Below are 24,486 nucleotides of genomic sequence, written 5' to 3'. Positions count from 1 at the left end.
GGAGATTCAGCCCTTTTAGTGGTTCAAAAGTAACTGGACAAATACACATGAAGTGAAACAAACTGATCAGATTTAATATTTAGTGTAAAATCGTTTGCAGTCATTGACTGTAGTATCCATTATTATATTTTAAAGTGAATGTGCTGAGAGCTCGAAGAAGAAGAACATAAATGTCTAACTGTCCGAATACTTATGGCTTTGACTGTACATGTCTGTTTATTACTGATTGTGTCATATTTAACTGTCATATCTCCAACTTGTTGAGAATAAAACAGAAAGGATTTGAATCAGAGCCAATGAAAAATGATCATCAATGTAGTAACTCCTCATTGGTTAGCAGGTGGATAAAGAGCTGATATTTCTGCTTCACTGAACAAATTTGTGTTTGATGTTTGGCCCAGTTTTCAAATGCAGGTCTGTTAGTTTGCTGTGAGCTGCAGAGCAAACTGAGAGTTTTGTTCCTTTGATTGTCCTTTCAACACAAATGTTATTTGACTTTTTCTTCATTGTTTCCTCTTCAGACTGAGCAGCTGTAACCTCTCAGAGAGAAGCTGTGAAGCTCTGTCCTCAGTTCTCAGCTCCCAGTCTTCTAGTATGAGACACCTGGACCTGAGTAACAATGACCTGCAGGATTCAGGCGTGAAGCTTCTGTCTGCTGGACTGAAGAGTCCACACTGTACCCTGAAGACTCTCAGGTCAGATCAAGTTCCAGTTTGTTTGAAATGACTTAAGATATTTCTTGAGTCCATCAATACTGACTTTAGAGAGGCCCATATCTTTCACAGTTTATTCAATCTCTATTTTGTTTCTAGCCAGCTTCATATTCTGTAGAGCTCACATATATGAACTCTGGCTGAGATACACAAACTCATTTATGCTTTGTTATAATGTGGCTCAGACGATTACATGTTATTGTTAATGATATCAACGAAAACTGTGTCAGAAAAATTCAGTGAGTTTTATTTCACTGTGAAACCAAGATATCAACTTAATACGTTTCAGTACGAACGTTCAGTTCGTACGTATCGGTCTATCTAGTCCGCACTAGTCTGACCAAGAAAGTGGAGTAAGACCCAGGTATTTAACCTGTTGTAGGTGGGACCACCAAAGTACCTGTGAAAGTACTGGTTTCACCTGAACATTGTTATGGTCCCCAGTGAACGACAGTCGTCAGGCTCATGTGACCTAGTTTGTGTCTCATGTGAACGACAGTCGTTAGGGTCAGGTGAGTCCCTGGTGGATGACGCTTGTTGAGAGTCATCTGAGGTTAAGTTGTTTACTCTCCTGGGTACACATGAAAGGGCTACATTGTAGATGGGGGAAAGGTGGTGTCGCAGACCCACTCCTCTGTTTAGTGATGGTTTTTCCACTTTCACATAGATGGCTTCTTTGACTCCTCTCAAACCATCTGTCCTCCCTGTCCAGGATTTTGACATTGCTGTCTTCAAAGGAGTGTGCTTTCTCCTTTAGATGTGAGTAGACAGCTGAGACTGGACCAGAGGAGTTAGCCCTTCTGTGTTGGGCCATGCGTTTGTTCAAAGGTTGTTTAGTTTCCCCAATATATAGGTCCTTGCATTCCTCACTGCATTTGACCGCATATATTAGATTGCTTTTATGATTGTGTGGTATTTTGTCTTTGGGGTGTACCAGTTTCTGTCTGAGAGTGTTACTGGGTTTGAAACATACAGGAATTTGATGTTTGTTAAAAATCCTCCTGAGTTTCTCTGAGACCCCAGACACATATGGAATGACAATGTTTTTGCGTTTATCTTCCATTTTCTCAGCATCCTCCCTGTTGGTATTCTTTCTGGAGCGTGTTGTTTTGCCAAAAGACCAACTCGGACAGCCACAAGTTTTCAGAGCTCCCTTTATATGCTTATGCTCTTCTGCTTGGGCCCAAGTGGAGGTTGGTATGTTCAGCCCTGTGTTGCAAGGTTCTGATAACTCCCAGTTTGTGCTCCAGTGGATGATGCGAGTCAAAAAGTAGGTATTGATCGGTGTGTGTGGGTTTCCTGTATACCCCAATGTGGAGGCTCCTGTCCTCAGCAAGGTGAACGTCACAGTCCAGGAAAGGTAGGTGGTTGTCTTTGACATCTTCTCTTGTGAATTTGATGTTTTTGTCCACAGAGTTGATGTGTTCAGTGAAAGCTTGTAAATCTTGGGTTTTGATCTTTACCCATGTGTCATCCACATACCTAAACCAGTGACTTGGAGGTGTACCTTTGAATGAGGTAAGGGCCTTTTGTTCTACCATTTCCATGTATAGATTAGCCACAATGGGGGACACTGGTGAGCCCATAGCACAGCCGTGTTTTTGTCTGTAAAATTTGCTGTTGAACTGGAAATATGTGGTGTTGAGGCACAAATCCAGTAGCTGGCAGATCTGGTCTGGTGTGAGATTGGTTCTGTCATGCAGTGTGTTATCTTGTTTCAAGTGATTCCTCACTGTTTCCACCGCCTCTTTAGTTGGAATGCGAGTGAATAAGGAGGTCACGTCATATGACACCATGGTTTCTTTTTGTGCCATTTTCAAACCTTTGATTTTGTTCACAAAGTCTAATGAGTTGTGAACATGATGTGGTGTGTTTCCAACCAGGGGGGCTAAGATGTTGGCTACATGTTTAGCGATATTGTAGGTTACTGAATTGATGCTGCTAACAATAGGTCTGAGTGGTGTCCCTTCCTTATGGACTCACATCTAAAGGAGAAAGCACACTCCTTTGAAGACAGCAATGTCAAAATCCTGGACAGGGAGGACAGATGGTTTGAGAGAGGAGTCAAAGAAGCCATCTATGTGAAAGTGGAAAAACCATCACTAAACAGAGGAGGGGGTCTGCGACACCACCTTTCCCCCATCTACAATGTAGCCCTTTCATGTGTACCCAGGAGAGTAAACAACTCAACCTCAGACGACTCTCAACGAGCGTCATCCACCAGGGACTCACCTGACCCTAACGACTGTCGTTCACATGAGACACAAACTAGGTCACATGAGCCTGACGACTGTCGTTCACTGGGGACCATAACAATGGTCAGGTGAAACCACTACTTTCACAGGTACTTTGGTGGTCCCACCTACAACAGGTTAAATACCTGGGTCTTACTCCACTTTCTTGGTCAGACTAGTGCGGACTAGATAGACCAATACGTACGAACTGATGAAGCCCCTTGGATAAGAGGCGAAACGTCTTCCCAGACAAACATATGTCCAGTTGCCCTCGATTCAATTTTCTAAGAAAAACAAAAAATAAATAAATAAATAAATCAAAATGTGAAAGACAGATGAATGGACACGTTCACTAATTAATAAGTTAATACTAATAATTTAATATAAAGTCTCACTAAAGGAGTAAGTTGAGGAGGCAATCAAAATTGTCTCAAAGTGCTTTACAGAGACCCAGAGCCTGACCCCAGAGCAAGCACTTAAGGCGACAGTGGCAAGAAAAAACTTCCTTTGAACAGGAAGAAACCTTGAGCAGAACTTGGCTCATATGGGGGACCCTCCTGCTGATGCCCGGGCTGGGTGAAAGGAGGAAAAGGAGGAAGATAGGACAGCTGGGAATGGAGGAGAGGAGGAGAAGGACATGCAGCATATAAAACATGATACAAACAGGGTTGGCAATGAACAATGTTAGAGAGCCAGCATTCAGGGAGCTGGAGCCTATCCCAGCTGACTATGGGCAAGAGGCAGGGTACACCCTTAACTGGTCGCCAGTCAATCGCAGGGCTGACACACAAAGACAACCACACACGCACACACTCACACCTATGGACAATTAACCTAACCCGTGCATGTTTTTGTGATTGTGGGAGGAAGCCGGAGTACCCGGAGAGAACCCATGCAGGCACAGGGAGAACATGCAATCTCTGCACAGAAGAGCCCACACCTCTTGCTGTGAGGCGACAGTGCTAACCACTGCACCTCCGTGCCACCTGTAGGTTTAGTCATAATAACTAAAACTGTAACTACAACTAATTATAAGCTTTGTCAAACAAAAAGATTTTAAGCCTAATTTTAAAATTAGAGAGGGTGTCTGCTTCCCGAACCCAAACTGGCAGTTGGTTTCATAGGAGAGGGGCCTGATAGCTAAAGGCTCGGCCTCCCATTCTACTTTTAGAGATTTGGGGACCATAAGCAAACCTGCATTCTGAGAACTACTCTTAACCCCTTAACGCTCTGACGGCCCGCCGGCGGGCCGTCATGCTATTTCTCGGACATGTCTGTGTTTTTTTGTACCTACGTAACTACTGCATTTAAGGTGGTGCGCATGCAGCATATCATTTGAAAGTTGAAAGTCTTATCTTTTCAGCGATATAAACCTTGACAAGATAAAACAACGACTTTAGGTAGAACTAAGCCATCTTCTAAAAAACAACAAAGTAATAACTGTCGTCACTCATTATTTTAATTTTTTTACTAGTCGCCCTGCGGTTCAACACGCAGCGCAACAACAACAAAAATGGTCTTGTTTTGTCGGGAAAAGTCTAAAGAATCACGTCGAGTTGAAAAATGTGGTCAAAAACATTTCTTTAGGTGCATAAATGATCAAAAGTTGCAATCGAATTTTTCCGACTGAAAAACACTGCGCACTATTACTCCTTCGTTTCTACGTTTTGTCGCCTCTGTTTTGTTTTGAAAGTTGATCCCATGGAGCTTGGTTTGTAGTCCCCGCCCTCTGCTTTTGATTGACACCTCATTTGACCATCCAGGAAGATCTATGGCCCCCCCACAGCCAGAAATAGCCAATGAGCGACTCTAACACGTTAAAGTGCACCGCCCACTCTTACGCTTGTCGTTTCCGCCGATCATATCTTATGCTGAATCTGAGCTAATGGCCGCGTAGCCAATGAAATTCCAGTCACGGGGAAGTGTCACATGTTGTGGTTGGGGAAGGAGGAGGGGCTACAAGACCGTGCGTAAACAAATATACTGGATGTCAGCTAGTCGTGCGTACGTGCGTAAAAACAGTAGTATTTTCTTATGGCTCGGCTCACTAAAAAGTGCCGGTTCTTTCAGCTCCCCAGGGGCTCCGCAGATGTTTTTTGTTGCTTAAATAAATTTATTAACAAAATAATGTAAAATTACATGTAATTCTCAGCGTGTTGTCTCCTTAGGGGCTGTTCTCTCTCTCTTTCTCTCCTGTGTCTGTAATCCCCGCTACCGCTCCCCAACCACCCCAACCCCCCCCCCCCCCCCCCCGGCTCAGTGCGGACACGCCTCACGTCAGGTAGCTGACCAATCACGTGAACACAAAAACAAAAACAAAGCGGCTGCGGCTCCCGTCGTTCACTTCAAAGAGCCATTGCGGTCGCGACCGACACATCACTAAGAAACAGGAGAGAGCGTCTACCTCTGAGGTATCCAAACTGTTTCACAAAGGGCCATGTGGCTGTAGGTTTTTGTTCCCAACAATCAAGAGCACACAGTTTGACCAGTCAACTCTTACTTTACTGCATGGCATGCTAAGAATAACGTGATGACGTCATCATCTGCTGCTTATCTGGGTCCAGGCCCAGGTTGCGGCTGCCCAGTCCACACCGAAATTCTACGGGGGACTCACCACCTGTGGGCTCACCACCTGGGGAGATGGAGGTGGTGCCGTCCAGAGTGGGGCTCAAACCCACGGTCCTGAGATATTGAGTCTCATGTTCTACCAACTGAGCTAAACAGGCGGCCAAACTTAGGAAGGTGAAACTGTAAATATGTAAAAAGTTTGCTGTGAATAGTATGTGATTCATTCACATAAAGGTGTTGATTTCTGACCATAGCACTTTTTCTGACTAATTTCTTATAATGCAGGTTTAGTTTCAATAGAATAATGAGCATTAAATGTATTCTCTCTTCCATAACGATTTTTGTACTACTAATTGTGAATATGAATATGAATATGAATATTAATATATTGGAGGAATCAATATGGAATATGATTCCTCTAAGTGTCACCTTTCATTAGAGCCGTCATTGATGTCTGTATGTTGAAGCATTCAGGAGTTATACACTTGGCACCTTGAGAACGCCTGTCCAGGCTCTTGAGAACGCCTGGACATACCCACTGAAAAACCTGTGAAAAACAGTCAATTTTTTGTACAATTGCTATGAAATTTTAACATGGAATTGGTAGGACTTCAGTCTACAGAAATATGTTGTCATCTAATCCTATCCTACAAGCCCAGGTTATTAGAAAGATGCATTTTTTAAAAAAAAATCCAGGCAAGGAAAAAAAAAAATTTTTTTCTGTGTTTAATATTATCTTACTCGATACCAGTTACACCTACAGTACATCAGACTGCTGAAATAAAAACTTTAGAGTGTTACCTTCACAAAGAGACCAAACTTTTGAATGTCCTCCTAAGGGCTCAAGAACAGCTTTGAATTTAATTTGGGCATGTTTTTGACAGGTGTTTTGGGCAAATTAGGCCGGAGTGTTAAGGGGTTAAACATGTCAAGTCAAGTCAAGTCAAGTAGGTTTTATTGTCGTTTCAGCCATATACACAGTACATAGTGAGACGAGACAATGTTTCACTGGGAGCAATTGGTGATACACACAACTGTTACAACACAGTATGGACAAGACAACGTAATAGTGCCTACATACACATACATGGAGAGGGTGTCTTCCACAGAAGAATGGTTCCACAGAAGAGGAGCCTGATAACTGAAGGATCTGCCACCAATTGCACTTTTGGAGACTCTAAGAACTGCTAGCAGGCCTGCATTCTGGGAGCGCAGAGTTCTAGTGGGATAATAAGGTACTATGAGTTCCTTGAGATATCATGGTGCCTGACCATTGAGGGCTTTGTAGGTAAAGAGCATTTTACGAAGGTGAAAAAAGGCAGTCCTTGAAGTTTCTTTGATGTAGGAGTTATAGAACAAGTTGTGATTGAAAGTAATTCCAAGGTTCCTTATAGTGGCATTGGAGGCCAGAGCAATCTCATCAAGAGTAACAATAATGTCTGATACTAAGTTTCTGAGGTGCTTTGGGCCAGTTACAATAACTTCAGTCTTGTCTGAGTTCAAAAGTAGAAAACTACTAGTCATCCAGGTCTTTATGCCCTTAAGACATGTCTGAAGCTTAGTTAAGCTTAGTTTGCTTAGTTGACTGATTTCCTTAGGCTTTACTGACAAGTACAACTGGGTATCATTTGCATAACAGTAGAAGTTTATGGAGTGCTTCCTGATAGTGTTGCCTAAGGGAAGCATATATAAGGTGAAAAGAATTGGTCCAAGCACTGAACCTTGTGGAACTCCATGCCTAACTTTTGTGTACATGGAGGACTCATTGTTGACGTGTACAAACTGAAATCGATCTGATAGGTAAGACCTAAACCATCTTAGTGCGGCTCCTTTGATGCCAATTAAATGTTCTAGTCTCTGTAGTAGGATGTGATGGTGTGATCATATATGATCATACAAGGTACTAATGCTGTTTCTGAGGTTCCTGTGCTTAAAGAAAAATCAGTGCTAATTGAGGACAGGAGGTGATCAATTTTGTCTCTAATAGTCAAAATTTTATTATTAAAGAAGCCCATGAAGTCACCTGCTGAGAGCTATAGGAATACATGGATCAATACAGCTATGACCCTTTGGCCTGGCTACAGAGCTGAAGAGAAACCTGGGGTTCTTTTTAACTGTCTGCTATTAATGAAGAGTAGTAGGCTGCTGTAGTATTACAGAAGGCCTCCCTGTATGCTTTAAGACTATCTTTCCAGGCCAAGTAGGATTCTTCCAATTTGGTGGAATGCCAAATCCTTTCAAGTTTTCATGTTGTTTGCTTTAACTTGTGAGCTTGTGAGCTAAACCACAGAGCAAACCTCTTTTGTTTCTCTGTCTTCTTTCTTAGAGGAGCGATAGAGTTAAGTGTCATTCGCAATGAGTCAGCATCTTTGTCGACATGTCAGTTTGAGAGGGACTGAAGTCAGCACAGGAGTCCTGTGTTATATTGAGGCAAGGCAATGAGTTAAGCACTAATGGAATCACTTCCTTAAATTTAGCTACAGCACCATCAGATAGACATCTAGTAAAAACATTTTTGTCTAATGGTGTGTAGTCCAATAATACAGATTCAAATGCAGCTAAACAGTGATCTGATAGAAGAGGATTCTGTGGGAAGATTGTTACATGTTCAATCTCAATGCCATTTGATAGAACAAGGCCGAGGGTGTGGTTAAGTAAATGAGTGGATTTATTTACACTTTGAGAGAAGCCAATTGAGTCTAATAATGAGATAAACATAGAGCTAAGAGAGGACTAGACTTGATAAAAACTCAGAGAATTCAGACAGAAACTCAGAGTACGGCAGTATACTATAACAAATTGAACTGGCTGTAATGTTTTCCAAGTTGGATGAGAAAAACAAAGAACAAGGCTTTCAAATGAATTATATCATCAAATGAATTATAGAGAAGATGAATTTTATTGAATGCCATTCCACCTCCTCAGCCAGAGCCATGAGGAATAAGAGCATTAAAGTTATTATCATTTACTAAAACAGATTTGGATAACAGAGATCTAATGTTCAATAATCCACATTTAATTCTCCAACTCTTGTTTACTTTGGCAGTGGTGGTCTTATTTTTTTATAAGGGTTTTATTTTTAACTTTACTTTTGATTCAATAAATTTAAGCGGGGAGGGCAGACACGGTCTCTATGGCGTTTTGAGTGGGTGAATGTTCTAATGGAAGCACAGAAATCTCCTGATCTCAACTCTAGGTTGTCTTGGTTTTGGACTACTAATAAACTAGATATGAGAGCTGCTCTGTCCAAAGTGGGATGGATGCCACCTCTTTTAATCAGACCAGGTCTTCCCCAGAAAGTCTGACAATTATCTTCAAAGCCCATGTTGTTTGCTGGACACCACCTCAACAGCCAACGATTGAACGATGACATGCGGCTAAACATGACATCGCTGGTCAGATTACGCAGGGGCCCAGAGAATTCTACGTCCAACATCATCTTTGCATGTGTACACATCAACACCACATCAATTTTAGTGAATTCTGACTAGCGTAGTCGGGTGTCATTGCCACTGACGTGAATAACGAATGCGCCACTTACCATACAAGGTCCTGGTCTGGCGATCAGGGCTGGTTTGAGGTTGCGGTATTTAGCCTAATGCTTGATGTTGACAGGAGGAGAGCTGTGATTAATGGACAAACCTCTCTACCTGCTGAGACACAGCTGCCCTGTACTTACAACTAATAAACAATTTTATCAGAGGATTCAAACTAAATCAAATCAGGTACCAACATTAACACAGTTACAGTCAAGACCTGAAGTATTTGGACAGTTATTGTTCTTCAGACTCTGAGCTTCATCACATTGAATCTGAATTAAAATAATGGATCCTACATTAAAGCGCCAAGTCTCAGCTTTAATTTGAGCAGGTTGACATCAGTATAGAAAGAACTGTGTGGGAGATTCAGCCCTTTTAGTGGTTCAAAAGTAACTGGACAAATACACATGAAGTAAAACAAACTCATCAGATTTAATATTTATTGTAAAATCCTTTGCAGTCATTGACTGTAGTATCCATTATTATATTTTAAAGTCAATGTGCTGAGATCCCAAATAACATATCATGTCTAACTGTCCAAATACTTATGGCCTTGACTGTACATGTCTGTTTATTACTGATTGTGTCATATTTAACTGTCATGTCTCCAACTTGTTGAGAATAAAACAAAGGATTTGAGTCAGAACCAATGAAAGGTGATCATCAATGTAGAAACTCCTCATTGGTTAGCAGGTCGATAAAGAGCTGATATTTCTGCTTCACTCAACAAATCTGTGTTTGATGTTTGGCCCAGTTTTCAAATGCAGGTCTGTTAGTTTGCTGTGAGCTGCAGAGCAAACTGAGAGTTTTGTTCCTTTGATTGTCCTTTCAACACAAATGTTATTTGACTTTTTTCTTCATTGTTTCCTCTTCAGACTGAACAGCTGTAATCTCTCAGAGAGAAGCTGTGAAGCTCTGTCCTCAGTTCTCAGCTCCCAGTCCTCTAGTCTGAGACACCTGGACCTGAGTAACAATGACCTGCAGGATTCAGGGGTGAAGCTTCTGTCTGCCGGACTGAAGAGTTCACACTGTACCCTGGAGACTCTCAGGTCAGGATCCATCAACCTGTTTAGCTGATGATTTGCTCATATCTGATTTACATCACTGGATAAACAGGCAACTTGTTTAGAAAAGCAAATTCAATTTTATTGAAGTTCAGCAGAACTTTCTAGGCTCAGACAATTATTCATCGTTGATTGTTGATTGTTGATTTTTGAACCCAACAGATGATGTTTAAGGAATTTGCCTTCAATACATTGAACCTGGGCCAAAATGGACGAGAACCAAAAACAAAAATATGAACAAAAAAGAACAACAAAACAGACCAGCAGGTGTTGAATGAGGGTTCCTGTGTGATGTTGTGTGTGTGTGCAGGCTGTCAGGATGTGTGATCACAGAGGAAGCCTGTGCTTCTCTGGCCTCAGCTCTGAGCTCCAACCCCTCCCATCTGAGAGAGCTTGACCTGAGCTACAATCATCCAGGAGACTCAGGAGAGAAGCTGCTGTCTGCTGGACTGAAGGATCCACACTGGAGACTGGACACCCTCAGGTATGGAGAGGCCTGCTGCAGCCACAGACAGTGTGTGATAGAGGAGGAAGAGCTGGAAACATTTAGTGTGTCACAGCTGATGACAGATCTCTATACCTTATACATGCTTCCCCTAGGCAATATTATCAGAAAGCATGGAATAAATTTCCATTGCTATGCGGATGATACCCAGCTATATTTATCTATCAAGCCAGACGAAATAGAACAGTTGGCCATACTTCAGGCATGTCTTAAAGACATAAAGGCCTGGATGACCTGTAACTTTCTTCTTCTGAATTCAGACAAAACTGAGTTTTTTTTGTTTGGTCCCAAACACCTCAGAAAAAGTTTCTCTAATCATATAGTTACTCTGGATGGCATTAATTTAACCTCCAGTACGACTGTGAGGAACCTTGGAGTTATTTTTGATCAGGATTTGTCCTTTAACTCACATATAAAACAAGTCTCTAGGACCGCCTTCTTTCACCTGCGCAATATCAGTAAGCTTAGGAACATTCTGTCGCAGAGTGATGCTGAAAAATTAGTCCATGCTTTTGTTATTCTAGGCTGGACTACTGTAATTCCCTATTATCAGGATGTCCAGTTAACTCTCTAAAAAGCCTCCAGCTGATCCAAAATGCTGCAGCGAGAGTACTGACTGGAATTAGCAAGAGAAATCATATTACCCCTGTATTAACTTCTCTTCATTGGCTTCCTGTAAAATCCAGAATTGATTTTAAAATCCTTCTCCTTACAAATAAGGCCCTCAATGGCCAGGCTCCTTTATATCTCAAAGATCTGATAGTACCATGTTATCCCAACAGATTGCTTCGTTCCCAGAATGCAGGTTTGCTTATGGTTCCCAGAATCTCTAAAAGTAGAACAGGAGGCCGAGCCTTTAGCTATCAGGCCCCTCTCCTGTGGAACCAACTGCCAGTTTGGGTTTGGGAAGCAGACGCCCTCTCTAATTTTAAAATTAAGTTTAAAACCTTTTTATTTGACAAAGCTTATAATTAGTTGTAGTTACAGTCCTAGTTAGTCACAATTATCTCTATAGACACTGTTACAGTTAAGGATATAGCCCTTAGTAGGGCTGGCTCAGGGAACTGAACCATCCCTTAGTTATGCTGCTATAGGCCTAGGCTTCTGGGGGTCATCCTATGATCTACTGCGCACTTCTTCTTCTTTCTCTTTCTCTCCTCAGACCCACTCTCAAATTTATTAGCCTTTATTACATGTCATTAACTCTGTGTCCTCTCTCTCCCGTAGTCCTGTGCTTGTTTCTCTCTGGTCTCTCTTTCTCTGTACCTTTCTGCAGGTATCTCTGGCTCCGGAGCTGCATGTTCTATGGTCCTGGCTCCACCCACCCGCTGCTGTTTATTGTTTACAATGATCCATTTCTAACACGTTTAATGTTCCATTCTGCTACAGATGAATATTGGATTAATATACTTTGCAGACTGTAATGTAAATAATTACCAGTCATGACAGCTTTTTGCATCTGTGCTCTGTTTCCTATCATAACTGTAATCTGTTGAGCACAGATTATCCACTAACAGTAATGTAAATGCTGACCCTCTAACATTGTCCATTGTCTGTATTATGCTGCATGTCCTTCTCCTCCTCTCCTCCATTCCTAGCTGTCCTATCTTCCTCCTTTTCCTCCTTTCACCCAGCCCGGCCATCGGCAGGAGGGTCCCCCATCTGAGCCAGGTTCTGCACTCAGAGTGCTTTCACCACAACAACCCCAAAGACTTTAGATACCTGTTCAGTACTGACACACTAATAATAACATCCCAACAATAATAAGACCATCTACACTGCTCAGAGACATTCATCTGCCAGTGTCTCAAACCAAGGAGGAAATGAAATCAGGTCTCTGATCATGTCTCTGTCTTCTAAAATTTCCATGATCAATAATCAGCTGAACCTCTCTGAGATCCTGATCTTGTCATTCTGAGATCTTTTGTTGTGTCTGACACAAAAAATGATATCAAAGGGAGAAGACAAATGATGAAATCTTTCCTCCATGTCACCTCCCTGCTCCGTATAATTCCAAGATAAGGACTCCAGGTCCTTTGTCTCTTTGCTGAATGAACAGAATAATCAAACCATCTGTGTATGAGAGCCATGTAATGTCCATGTTTGCATGCTGAAAGAGAACGTACTGGTCTGACCCCCCTCCTCCTTTCAGGGTGGAGCCTGGTGGAGTCCGATGGTTGAGACCAGGTCTGAGGAAGTGTAAGTGTGGTTTTCATTTGATTCCTGAAAACAAAGCAGCTCACATTCAACCATCTTCAAAGTGTCAATCAATGATCAGGTGATAGATCAATAACTGCAGCTGTGTTGTGTCTTCTTCTCTCCATCAGATTTCTGTGAACTCACCATCGACACAAACACAGGAAACAGAAAGATCAAACTGTCTGACAACAACAGGAAGGTGACACATGTGAAGGAGGATCAGTCATATCCTGATCATCCAGACAGATTTGACCAGTGTCCTCAGCTGCTGTGTAGTAATGGTCTGACTGGTCGCTGTTACTGGGAGGTCGAGTGGAGAGGAGAGGTTTATATATCAGTGAGTTACAGAGGAATCAGAAGGAAAGAAAACAGAGAAAACTGTTTGTTTGGAAAGAACGATCATTCCTGGAGTCTGTTCTGCTCTGATGGTGGTTACTCTGTTTGGCACAATAACACAATAATACCTGTTTCCTCCTCCTCCTCCTCCTCTTCATCATCTTCCTCTGTCTCTCACAGAGTAGCAGTGTATGTGGACTGTCCTGCTGGCTCTCTGTCCTTCTACAGAGTCTCCTCTGACTCACTGATCCACCTCTACACCTTCAACACCACATTCACTGAACCTCTGTATCCTGGGTTTGGGTTTTGGCCTTGGTGGTCTGGTTCCTCAGTGTCTCTGTGTAGAGTGTAGCAGAGAGAGTCTCCTCCTGTTAGAGAAACTCTCTCACTATTGAACAGATAGTTCAGTCTGTACATGTCTGTCTCTTTCACTCACACACACCTTTTCAGATTCATGTATTAAAGCAGTTTATTTGTTAAACTCTTCTAAATGATTCCTTGTAAACTTCTTCCTCTTCCAGTCCTTTAAAGATGGAAGCTACGATTATTACAGGAGAAAAATGTTGCTGACTTTTACTTTGTTAAAATTCTAATCATGATCTTGTCCTTTCACATTAAAAGCATCATTGTGAACATCAGTGTTTTGTCTTTCTCTGAATCTTGGGACAACTGAGCTGATTCAGTTCAAACTAAAATGCTGCCACAGTTTATCTGAAAGATCTGAGGAAAAACAAAGATAGAAACTTGTGTTTAATGTGTTTAGGTGAGTTGGATGAAAAATGTAAAAAGACCAGTGGGGTGTCTTGCCTTGTAGACTTGAGGTTATAAAGTCACTTTGAGAGAGCCTGTCACCAAGTGGGGGCATTGGAGTGTCCCCCCATTACACTCCTACACCTCCCACAATGACTTTTCAAGTAAAAGAAGAAAATGAGACACATTAACAGTCTGTGTGTTCACTGCAGAATGTGAAAAACCTTCAGGAGCACTGAGGAAAGTTTTCACTGTTTGTTGATGCACGTCAGACACAGCTGCTCCTCAGCCTGAGCAGAGGCCAAAAGTAGAGGTGGTGAGGCTGCAGCTGTTAGTGTGAGCAGCACTCTCACTAACACAGACTCACACACATGCACACACACACACTGGTCTGGTGCGATTACACTGTTTCATTGTCTGCTTGTATAGTATATATTGTGTCAGCAGGCACAAGTTGGACAATTTAACCATTTGACCACTGCTGTCAAAGTATTTTACATGGGGTTGGAGAGATGTGACGTGAGACATGAGACGTCCATGTGTCCTGAAGAAGGAGACACTTCTCTGCAGCACATTGGTACAGTAACATTTAAGATTTGAATCAAGTTGCCATCCTGAACTTTGTTGTAAAAGTGCATAGTCTTTGCTAAATTATGAGTAGATAAAAAAAAGGATTAACTATATCCGCTGACCCTGACATGGGTCAGAGAGTGGTTGTGGAACTACTGCTAACTGGTAAAATGATGTTGTATCATCTCGTTGTCCCCTCTGTCCAATGGAGAGGAGAGATTTCAGGAGTTGGGACAGGAGTTCTGTCCCAACACCAAAATGCTGCTGGTGGCTGCAAGTCAGACCTCTGAACAGGAATCTTCAGCAGGTCCCAGAACAGACACAATGCAGTATCATAAGTAAATTTCCCTTCTGTGGGGTCAATAAAGTGTTATCTTATCTTTTCTAAAAATGTGTGATTGTGGTCGTAGTATTCCTGAAACACCTGTATTGAGTTTCTCTGGTTGTCCTGCAGACAGCCGTCCCACTGATTGTTTGTCCTCCTGCAGGTCTTCATGCGCTGCCCGGATGATGCTGAACGGTTGTGCTGAGCGTGCATTTGGTTGGTCCTCGGTCGGTGCTTTATGCTAAGTGATCAGTAAGTTTGATGTGTGGCTGCTGTTCAGAGACCAGTGGGAGTGATTGTATGTTGATGAGAGCTGTGGATGGTGGAAGTGTGGAGTGGAGGTGTGTGCTGGAGTGTTACGTGTGTGATTTCCTTCGTTGTTGTAGCAGCTCATTGTTTGGCCGAGGTGGTAAACCTCACTCAGGCTCATCTGGCGATCAAGCGAGTCAGTGTTTGTCGTCCTGAGCAGCATCCACACTCGTTAAATATGTGGCGTTTGCTGTGTGTAACAGCACCTCTGCTCTTTTTCCTCAGAGCTTCGTGTTGAATCCACTGATGTTACAGCAGCAGTCTGAGAGGACTTTAAGTGAACTAGTTTGACCTGGTCCTTGACTTTCTTATATTATTATTTTACTGGATGTTAGTACATAGATTTTGTAGTAAGTTTTGAGTTTTTACTTTTTTTTACTATTTAGATAGGTTTCTACTCTGTTTAGTATGTAAGAAATGTTAATTGTACTTAATAACGCTTAATAAAAAAAAGTCATGGTAAGTATTCACCCTGACTCTTTTTCCAACTCCTTCCTTCAAACTTTCATTTTCTTCTACAGTCAAAAAAAAAAAGAAAAGAAAAGAGAAAAGGTTTAGTTCCAAAGAATTTAGCAAAGGATTTCAACCATTTAAAACATTTCTAAATGTAATAATTCTGTTGATTGAGACCAAACTGGTATGACTTCCATGACAGAGGTAAAAGGCTTTAGGAGGGTCTACAGACAATATTCCATCCCAACATGTTCTTGCCACAGTTCATATGTCAGTATAATGACAGAAAATACACAACAGAAAATACCAATCAAAAGTACATTTATTTTGATGATTTTTTAAATATTTTCTGACCTAATTTTTAGTTCATCTAATAGTAACAGTATTTTGTTGTTTGATAAATTTCCCATTTTCCTTTAAATTAATATTTAAATTTATAACGTACATTTATTAACTGATGAATAAGTTCAAACGTGCATTAGAAGGTGTGTTATGTGAGAGCATGTCACACTGACTCCAGCCACTAGAGGTCAGGAGTGCACAGTTTTAAAGTGCTCTGATTATGTCAGTTTCTGAGTCTCACAGTCTGCATTAATGTGAGTGATTTACAACCCAAACTTTTACATCTCCTGAGCTCTGGAGCCTGAAACCAGTGGAACACACATTCATTTAGCTGTCAGATGAATAAACAATGCAACATGTATGAATATTACAATGAACATTTCAATATGAAGAGTAGGAAGAATAAGTTTGGATGGAACATTGTCAGAGGGTTTGGGTTAGGGTGGGGTAGACCCTCCTAAAGATCTATTATATTATAAAGTGTTTATTCATTCATCAGTAGGAGTAGTAGTAGCTTTATTTGCAGCAGCTTTAATAATACTTTGGTAGTTGTGTCAGAAACAGCAGTGCTAAATATTAAACAGGATCTACAAAACATTAATAATCTAAATAAATCATCTATTAAATACCTTAAAAACCTGCAACAGTTATAAAGAGTTTGGATTTTTAACAGTAGCAGCTGCTGTGTCAGATGTGATCCAATTATTAACACTTCATAGATGGAGAAGTAGTTGTAACTTTAAGTTAATTTCATTTGATTAAATTCTTTTATCAGCCAAAATAATGAAGGTTTTTTTTTTTCTAAAATGTAAAATGTATTAACAGTCTTACAGAGGTGGCATTTTTTTGGCTTCTTTTTCTACATTGAGTCCATATTTTAATCTATTTTTGTGGTGAACTTGTCATAATGTGTAGAAGAAGCAAAGAAGAAGAAAAAGTAAAGAGCTGTAAGAGGCTCTGTAGACATTGTTCCATTGAAATCCTTTGTTTTGCTGTAGTGTACACATCACTGACTTCAGAAGATGTGAAAAGTAGAATCAGAATGATTTGGTTCTGTCTAAATATATTGAATTATGAAGAGTTGGATAGAAACACTGCAGAATGAACAATAGGAGACATGTATTTGGATGGAACACTGTCACAGGGTTAGGGAGGGCCAGACCCTCCTAAAGCTTTTTCCTTCTGTTACACAGTTCAACACAGACAAACTCATTAAAACATATAAGCATAAATACACAGTTGTAGCTCATGTTCAATTCAATTCAATTCAATTTTATTTATATAGCGCCTTCCACAATCAAAATTGTCTCAAAGCGCTTTACAGAGACCCAGAGCCTGACCCCAGAGCAAGCACTTAAGGCGACAGTGGCAAGGAAAACTCCCTTTTAACAGGAAGAAACCTTGAGCAGAACCTGGCTCAGATGGGGGACCCTCCTGCCGATGGCCGGGCTGGGTGAAAGGAGGAAAAGGAGGAAGATAGGACAGCTAGGAATGGAGGAGAGGGGGACAAAGACATGCAGCATAATACAGACAATGTGGGTCAGTATTTACATTACAGTTAGTGAACAGTTATTGGATAATGTGTGCTCAGCAGATTAGAATTATGAAACAGAGCACGGAGGCAAAAAGCTGTCATGACTGGTAATTATTTACATTACAGTTTGCAAAGAATATTAATCGAATATTTATCTGTAGCAGAACGGAACATTAAACATGTTAGAAATAGATCATTGTAAACAATAAACAGCAGCAGGTGGGTGGAGCCAGGACCACAGAACATGCAGCTCCGGAGCCAGAGATACCTGCAGTAAGGTACAGAGAAAGAGAGACCAGAGAGAAACAAACACAGGACTACGGGACAGAGAGGACACAGAGTTAATGACATGTAATAAAGGCTAATAAATTTGAGAGTGGGTCTGAGGAGAGAAAGAGAAAGAAGAAGAAGTGCGCAGTAAATCATGGGATGTCCCCCAGCAGCCTAGGCCTATAGCAGCATAACTAGGGGATGATTCAGTTGCCTGAGCCAGCCCTACTAAGGGCTATATCCTTAACTGTAACAGTGTCTATAGAGATAATTGTGACTAACTATAAGTTTAATAAATAACTAGGACTGTAACTACAACTAATTATAAGCTTTATCAAACAAGAAGGTTTTAAGCTTCGTTTTAAAATTAGAGAGGGTGTCTGCTTCCCGAACCCAAACTGGCAGTTGGTTCCATAGGAGAGGGGCCTGATAGCTAAAGGCTCGGCCTCCCATTCTACTTTTAGAGATTTTGGGAACCATAAGTAAACCTGCATTCTGGGAACGAAGCAATCTGTTAGGATGATATGGTACTATCAGCTCTTTGAGATATGAAGGAGCCTGGCCATTGAGGGCCTTATATGTAAGGAGAAGGATTTTAAAATCAATTCTGGATTTTACAGGAAGCCAATGAAGAGAAGTTAGTACAGGAGTAATGTGATCTCTCTTGCTAATTCCAGTCAGTACTCTCGCTGCAGCATTTTGGATCAGCTGGATGCTTTTTAGATAGTTAACTGGACATCCTGATAATAGGGAATTACAGTAGTCCAGCCTAGAAGTAACAAAAGCATGGACTAATTTTTCAGCATCACTCTGCGACAGAATGTTCCTAATCTTACTGATATTGCGCAGGTGAAAGAAGGCGGTCCTAGAGACTTGTTTTATATGTGAGTTAAAGGACAGATCCTGATCAAAAATAACTCCAAGGTTCCTCACAGTCGTACTGGAGGCTAAATTAATGCCATCCAGAGTAACTATATGATTAGATAAACTGTTTCTGAGGTGTTTGGGACCAAACAAAATAACCTCAGTTTTGTCTGAATTCAGAAGAAGAAAGTTACAGGTCATCCAGGCCTTTATGTCTTTAAGACATGCCTGAAGTATGGTTAACTGATCTGTTTCGTCTGGTTTCATAGATAAATATAGCTGGGTATCATCCGCATAGCAATGGAAATTTATTCCATGCTTCCTGATAATATTGCCTAGGGGAAGCATGTATAAGGTGAACAGTATCGGTCCAAGCACAGAACCCTGTGGAACTCCATGACTTACTCTGGTATATATGGAGGGATCATCATGTGGTAACAGAAGCTTTGTGACTGTACTTTGCTTGGTTTTATTACTGGGCTAACCCACTCTGCCTTCTATCTTGATGTCTTATAGTGTATTTAGAGTTGTCCATGTTCAAATATTAAGCTGCAAAATTCAATCATGTTCAGTTGTTTGACAACAGAAACATAAAAATGTGTAAGTGGTAACAGTTGGTCTAATGATTGTAGTGATATTTCAGTATTTCAGCAGCTTTAGCAGCAGGAGAAGCAGCAGGATCAGTTCTAATGGCTTCATAACAGAGATAAAGAGCTTCAGCAGAGTCTAGTGGAAATATTCACTTCTGTCTTTTCATCCATCACTGTGCTCACTTTTTCTCTGAAGTTTCCACAGACAGTTGAACCTGTTCAGCTCGTTGGAGTCTTATCTTCACCTAAACAGGGAGACTCAACTATTCTGAGCATCTAAACCTCGTAGACGGTCGGTCAGATTATCTATCACACACTCAGAGGAAAGATCCAGTGAAGCTGTTTAATTCTCTCCTGTCTCTCTTCTCAGATACACCATCACACACCAGCCTGATTCAGCATCACATGGATGTGGGGGATGCTCAGTATATTAACCACGTTCCTACTGGCTGCTGGTAGGAAAGAGTCAACAGATGGAAGAGTAGAGAGACTTCATGTTAGAACATGGGATAGCTGAACCAGTGCTCTGCTGCGTCTGTCCATATTATTATATTTAGATTTATAGATAGATAGAAGTCAGCTGGCTGCAGTGACATGTACTAATAACCTCTTCATTCGTTTGTTTTTGTTTACAGGTACAGCAAGGTCACATTTCCTGATGCTGCAACTGCTCAGAAACCCTGATGAACCTCATTTCACTGAGCTTCTCTTGATCTTTGATAGACTTTTTGGTGTTAATCAGTCTTTAAAGGAGCTGAGAGGAAGGTCAAGTTACTTTCAGTCATTTGTGACATGATACAGCGCCACTAGAGCTGACCTGAAGAGGTGGATTGATGCAGATTTTTCTGGCCAGGCTGTGGACCCCACCAAGGGCCAGTTGAAGCTGGGTCCAAGTCTGGCCGAGTCAGAAACAACCAACTGTAACACAAGCCTTTGATAAAAGCACACCATATGAGAGAAGTAGCAAACGGTGGAAAGAGGTGACTTTTTTTTTGTCTTTAGGGCTAAGTTTCTACATAGAGAATAGTTTGGTTCTAAATTAACTTCACTGTAAAAATGAACTGTGATAAAATCGTGATCGTGATTTTACCATAAAAAAAAATTGTGATGTGATATTTTTGCCATATCGCCCACCCCTAAGTCCAGCACATTAAAACTATATCACATACCTGGCTGGATATCACCTGTCTCAAAACAAAACATTACCATTACCTATAACTCTGCTTACCACAAGTAGTGAGGGTCACATATTCTGTCAGGTCTGAACGATCAGCCAGGTTCATAGATGCTTCAGTAGATGGGAGGTCTGAAATGCAGACAACACATACAGCTTAATATGAACTGATTAAATACTGTACTTTGGAATTCTTATCATCCACTTCTCACAATCACATATTTTTGTCTGAGAACATCAACTCTGTTTACACAGGTGTCACCATAAAAAAAAATTATAAGTAGTGCCAGCTCCAGAGCTGTGTGTTCATTTCTTACATGGCAGTCATGGCATGTAAATTCAGTGCTCTGCAAGCTGTGGAAGAGCTCATCCTCATACTCTCCCTCCCCAGAAGATTCTTCTGACAGTGAGTGGGAGATCCCCATGCAATCTGGTTCTCCCTACAGCTCAGAGGTTGACGAAGAGGGAGAAGAGACAGCAGCTCCTGAATGGATTTCAAAAAATGGACAGGTCTACTGGTCAGCCTCTCATTCAGAAACGCTCCGGTACTTTCCACCCTTCTGTCTTCCTCCCGGACCAACAAGGTATGCCATCGCCCGCATCACAGATCAGGTGAAGTCATGCTGGGATCTGTTCATCACTGATGAGATAATCGAGCTCATTTTGAAGATGACTAATCTGCAGGGGAGACGCATTGTCCAAGCCTGGAAAGACATGGAAAGAATGGAGCTGGAGGCATTCCTCAGACTGCTAATTTTGGCCGGGGTTTACCGCTCACGGGATGAATGCACCCGCAGCTTGTGGAGTGAGCAGTCAGGACGAGCCATCTTCCCAGCCACCATGCCCCGCTACAAATTTGAGATGCTAGCCTCCAAGCTGCGGTTTGATGACCCTCTGACACGGCCCCAGCGTCAGAGGAGAGGCAACAAGCTTGCAGCTATTTCAGAGCTGTGAGAGAAGTGTGAACACCAGCTCTCTCTTCTCTTTAACCCTGCCAGAGATATCTGCATAGATGAGCATCTGGTTCCATTCCGGCGTCGCTGCAGATTCAAGCAGTATATTCCCAGGAAGCCAGCCAAATATGGGATCAAAGTGTGGGTGGCCTGTGACGTCCACACTTCATATGCATTTAGAATGCAAGTCTACACAGGAAAGCAAAGCAGGAGTCCTGCAGAGGTTAGTCAGGGAAGGAGAGTGGTTCTAGAGCTGACTGAAGGACTGGCAGGGCGTATGGTGACGTGATAATTTTTTCACATCATATGGACTTGGGGAAGAGCTGCTAAAATGGAAGATGGGCCTGGTTGGGACAGATCGAACAAGCCAGAGCTTCCTCCGATCCTGCTCCAGACCAAGCAGAGAATCATCCTGTCCTCCACCTTCTGCTTCACAAAGCTGTCTCCTACATCCCAAAGCGTGGCAAGAACGTGCTGCTGCTCAGCACTGTACACCGGGAGCCAGCCATTAGTGACGAAGCCCACTAGAAGCCCAAAATAATTCAGCTGCAAAGGCGGTGTGGACAATCTGGATAAGGTAAGAGCAATTACTGGAATTTATGTGCTTGTCTGAGATACACTTAGTGCATTTATTACTGTGTATTTCTTTCAGAAGAATAGCCTATTTAATTTATTTTTCTTTTTTTTCTCCAGTGTGTAGGTACCTACAACTCGCCGAAGGAGCTGCCGGTGGCCCCTGACGTTTTACAACATCCTGGATGTCTCTGCTTTCAACTCCTTTGTGCTGTGGATGGCTGTGGATCCGGCCTGGAACCAGAGCAAACTGTACAAGCGCCGGATTTTCCTGGAGGAGCTGGGAATGGCTTTGGTCACTCCACAATTCCAGCAATGACAGCGGCTTCCCCGCACACCAAGCTCTGCTGCCATGGTGGCAGAAGCAAGAGGGCCACAGAAAGGAGAGGACGGTGCCAGTGTCAGTGGGCACACAGGGACCTCCAAATCCCATAAAAGGTGACTGTGCATGCAGTGCACTCGTCAGCGGAGGAAGGCCACCAACACCTGCTGCATTTACAAAGTTCACACATCCCTGTACTGCACTTCCTGTGCAGATGAGAGAACTGAACTCACACATATGTTTGTGCATACACACAGAAAGGCGAGCAGAGTTGAATTTCGCTGATTTCATATTCTGATATTCCGTGTTCTCTGGGTGTCATGCCATAGGTGTACATTACTGTTCCAAATTGTTTAGTCTTTCTTTGTTGAAAATAAACTTTTTCTTATGTTTCATTTGTGTTTTATTTCTAGAACAATCTAAGTTGTTGCTTCAAAGAGTAAAAGGAGACTGCACTATCAATTGGCATTGTGATGCCATCACAAACACTGGCATATAAAGGGTTAAAAATCTGAAAATAATTAAATATTTGGTATTTATGATCAGGACTGAAGTTGATTAAAATATTTATGTAAAAAAAAGTAGAAAAATATATTAATATATATGATTTTTATGACATTTTTTGAAGAGGACACTTTTGTCCCTTATCAGGACCAATGTAACAATTTAGGTTACAAAGTGTAAAAATAGAGTAATATGGGATTTGTGTTTGAAATATAAAAAATTCTTAAAAAATACACACCTTTGGCATATATCATAGAAAAAAAGCATAACCACTGCAAAGTTATCAATCATATCGTGTGTGTGTGTGTGTGTGTGTGTGCGTGTGTGTTTGTCCTTTGATGCCTTTGATGTATCAACATTCTACAGTCTGATGTCACAGGCTGCAGTAAGTGGACACACAGCCAGAGACAAGTTCAGAAGTCAAACAGGAGCAGAGACAGTTGGACTGGACAGGACTTGCTCATGATTTAGGAAGAAAGAAGCACTCAGATATTTCTGCACAATTATTGATAAGGAAGGGAGGAGCTACTGCTGTTACAAGGACAAGAGGAAACTACAGGAAAGTCCAGATCACCTCCAAGGTTTTCAGTAAGTCAGTACATGTTAGTAGTTCATGTCAGTGTTTAGTTTAGAAGTTAATGTTTTGAAATGTTTTGTCCAAATGATATCAGAATCAGAATCAGAATCAGATTTATTGGCCAAGTTTGTACATACAAGTTTGTACATACAAACAAGGAATTTGACTCCGGTTTTTCTTCCTCTCTTGCGGTACAACAACAGAAACAACAACAACAACAACAACACACAACCGACGGAACACTAATGGTGCAATGGGACAGTCTGAATGTGGGTAGTGCAATTTGTCCAGAATATAACTATATAACTATTTACATAAGTATATATTTGTGAAACGACAAGTAATCATACCCATAAGCCCAGCGGTTTGATTGTGTGCTTATCATTCATGGACAATATTGAGTTTTTTGTAATGCTAATGATGATTGTGAGATATTCTCACCATTGCTCACCTTTTTAACTTTGTATTGGTGTGATGCTCTGTAGTTTGTGTTAAAGGAAAGGATTTCTAGGAAGTCTGTACTGTCTGCAACAAGATCCTTTCTAAAGAAATTCTAATGGAAATGATGGAGCATAAAATCCACAGTCCCTGTCCTGTGGAAAAGTTGACTTCCAGAGTTGAAAAGAAGCAAACATGAGGCTTCAACAGTCTGAGTAGATCAAGTTTCTATCTTCCAGGTATTTTTAGTCCAAAATTTCCCTCTTCTACCTGAACCTCTGTTATCTGGGGTTTACTTTCACTCCTCTGTTCCAGTTTGGACATTCAGATATCAGCCTTATTTCACTGTTTACTGATCATTTTCAGCCACATCACAGCTGTTATGTTACTACTAATGCAAAGCAAACTTTTTGCTGTTTCTTTTAAACTAGGAAAAGGTTGTAAGAAAATGAAATGTGTTTCTCAGTGAGTTAGCATCACTTTATTAGTGGTTCAGATGAACAAATCAGTTTGCTGTGCAGTAAAGTGGAAGAAACACTTGCAGTGTTCCAGCACAGCTTTAGTGACAGTGGCTGTTCACAGCATGGCTTAATGTGAGTACACCTCCACAATGGAAAACACTATTTGTTAGAAAGAGGAGTATATTGATTTTAGATGTCACATTTCCAGGCCGCTCACCTTCCCAGTTTAGTATTAGGAAGCTGGCATATTTGTTTGGAAAGCTTGCACTGTGGTTTTGGAAGCCACGCCTCCTTGTCTCTTGTGGCCCCAGTCAAGTTC

General features: G+C 41.5%; 1 protein-coding gene and 1 pseudogene across 1 annotated transcript in view; both read left to right on the top strand.

The window, feature by feature from the left end:
• LOC121195759 (protein NLRC3-like) overlaps positions 1–19,849 on the top strand; it is a 30,990-nt gene extending 11,141 nt beyond the window's left edge. Inside the window, exons 7-9 of the mRNA XM_041059416.1 lie at positions 12,776–12,822; positions 12,951–13,497; positions 19,801–19,849. Coding sequence (XP_040915350.1) covers positions 12,776–12,822; positions 12,951–13,497; positions 19,801–19,849 — 643 coding nt within the window. The remainder of the gene's footprint in view (positions 1–12,775; positions 12,823–12,950; positions 13,498–19,800) is intronic.
• A 913-nt stretch (positions 19,850–20,762) lies between these two features.
• LOC121195758 lies at positions 20,763–22,307 on the top strand (annotated as a pseudogene).
• Positions 22,308–24,486: the final 2,179 nt, after the last annotated feature.

This window comes from Toxotes jaculatrix, chromosome 16 (genome assembly GCF_017976425.1).
Source record: "Toxotes jaculatrix isolate fToxJac2 chromosome 16, fToxJac2.pri, whole genome shotgun sequence".
Lineage (NCBI taxonomy): Eukaryota > Metazoa > Chordata > Actinopteri > Toxotidae > Toxotes > Toxotes jaculatrix.
The sequence above is the reverse complement of the archived record's forward strand: the minus strand, read 5'-3'. Positions and strand labels throughout refer to the sequence as shown.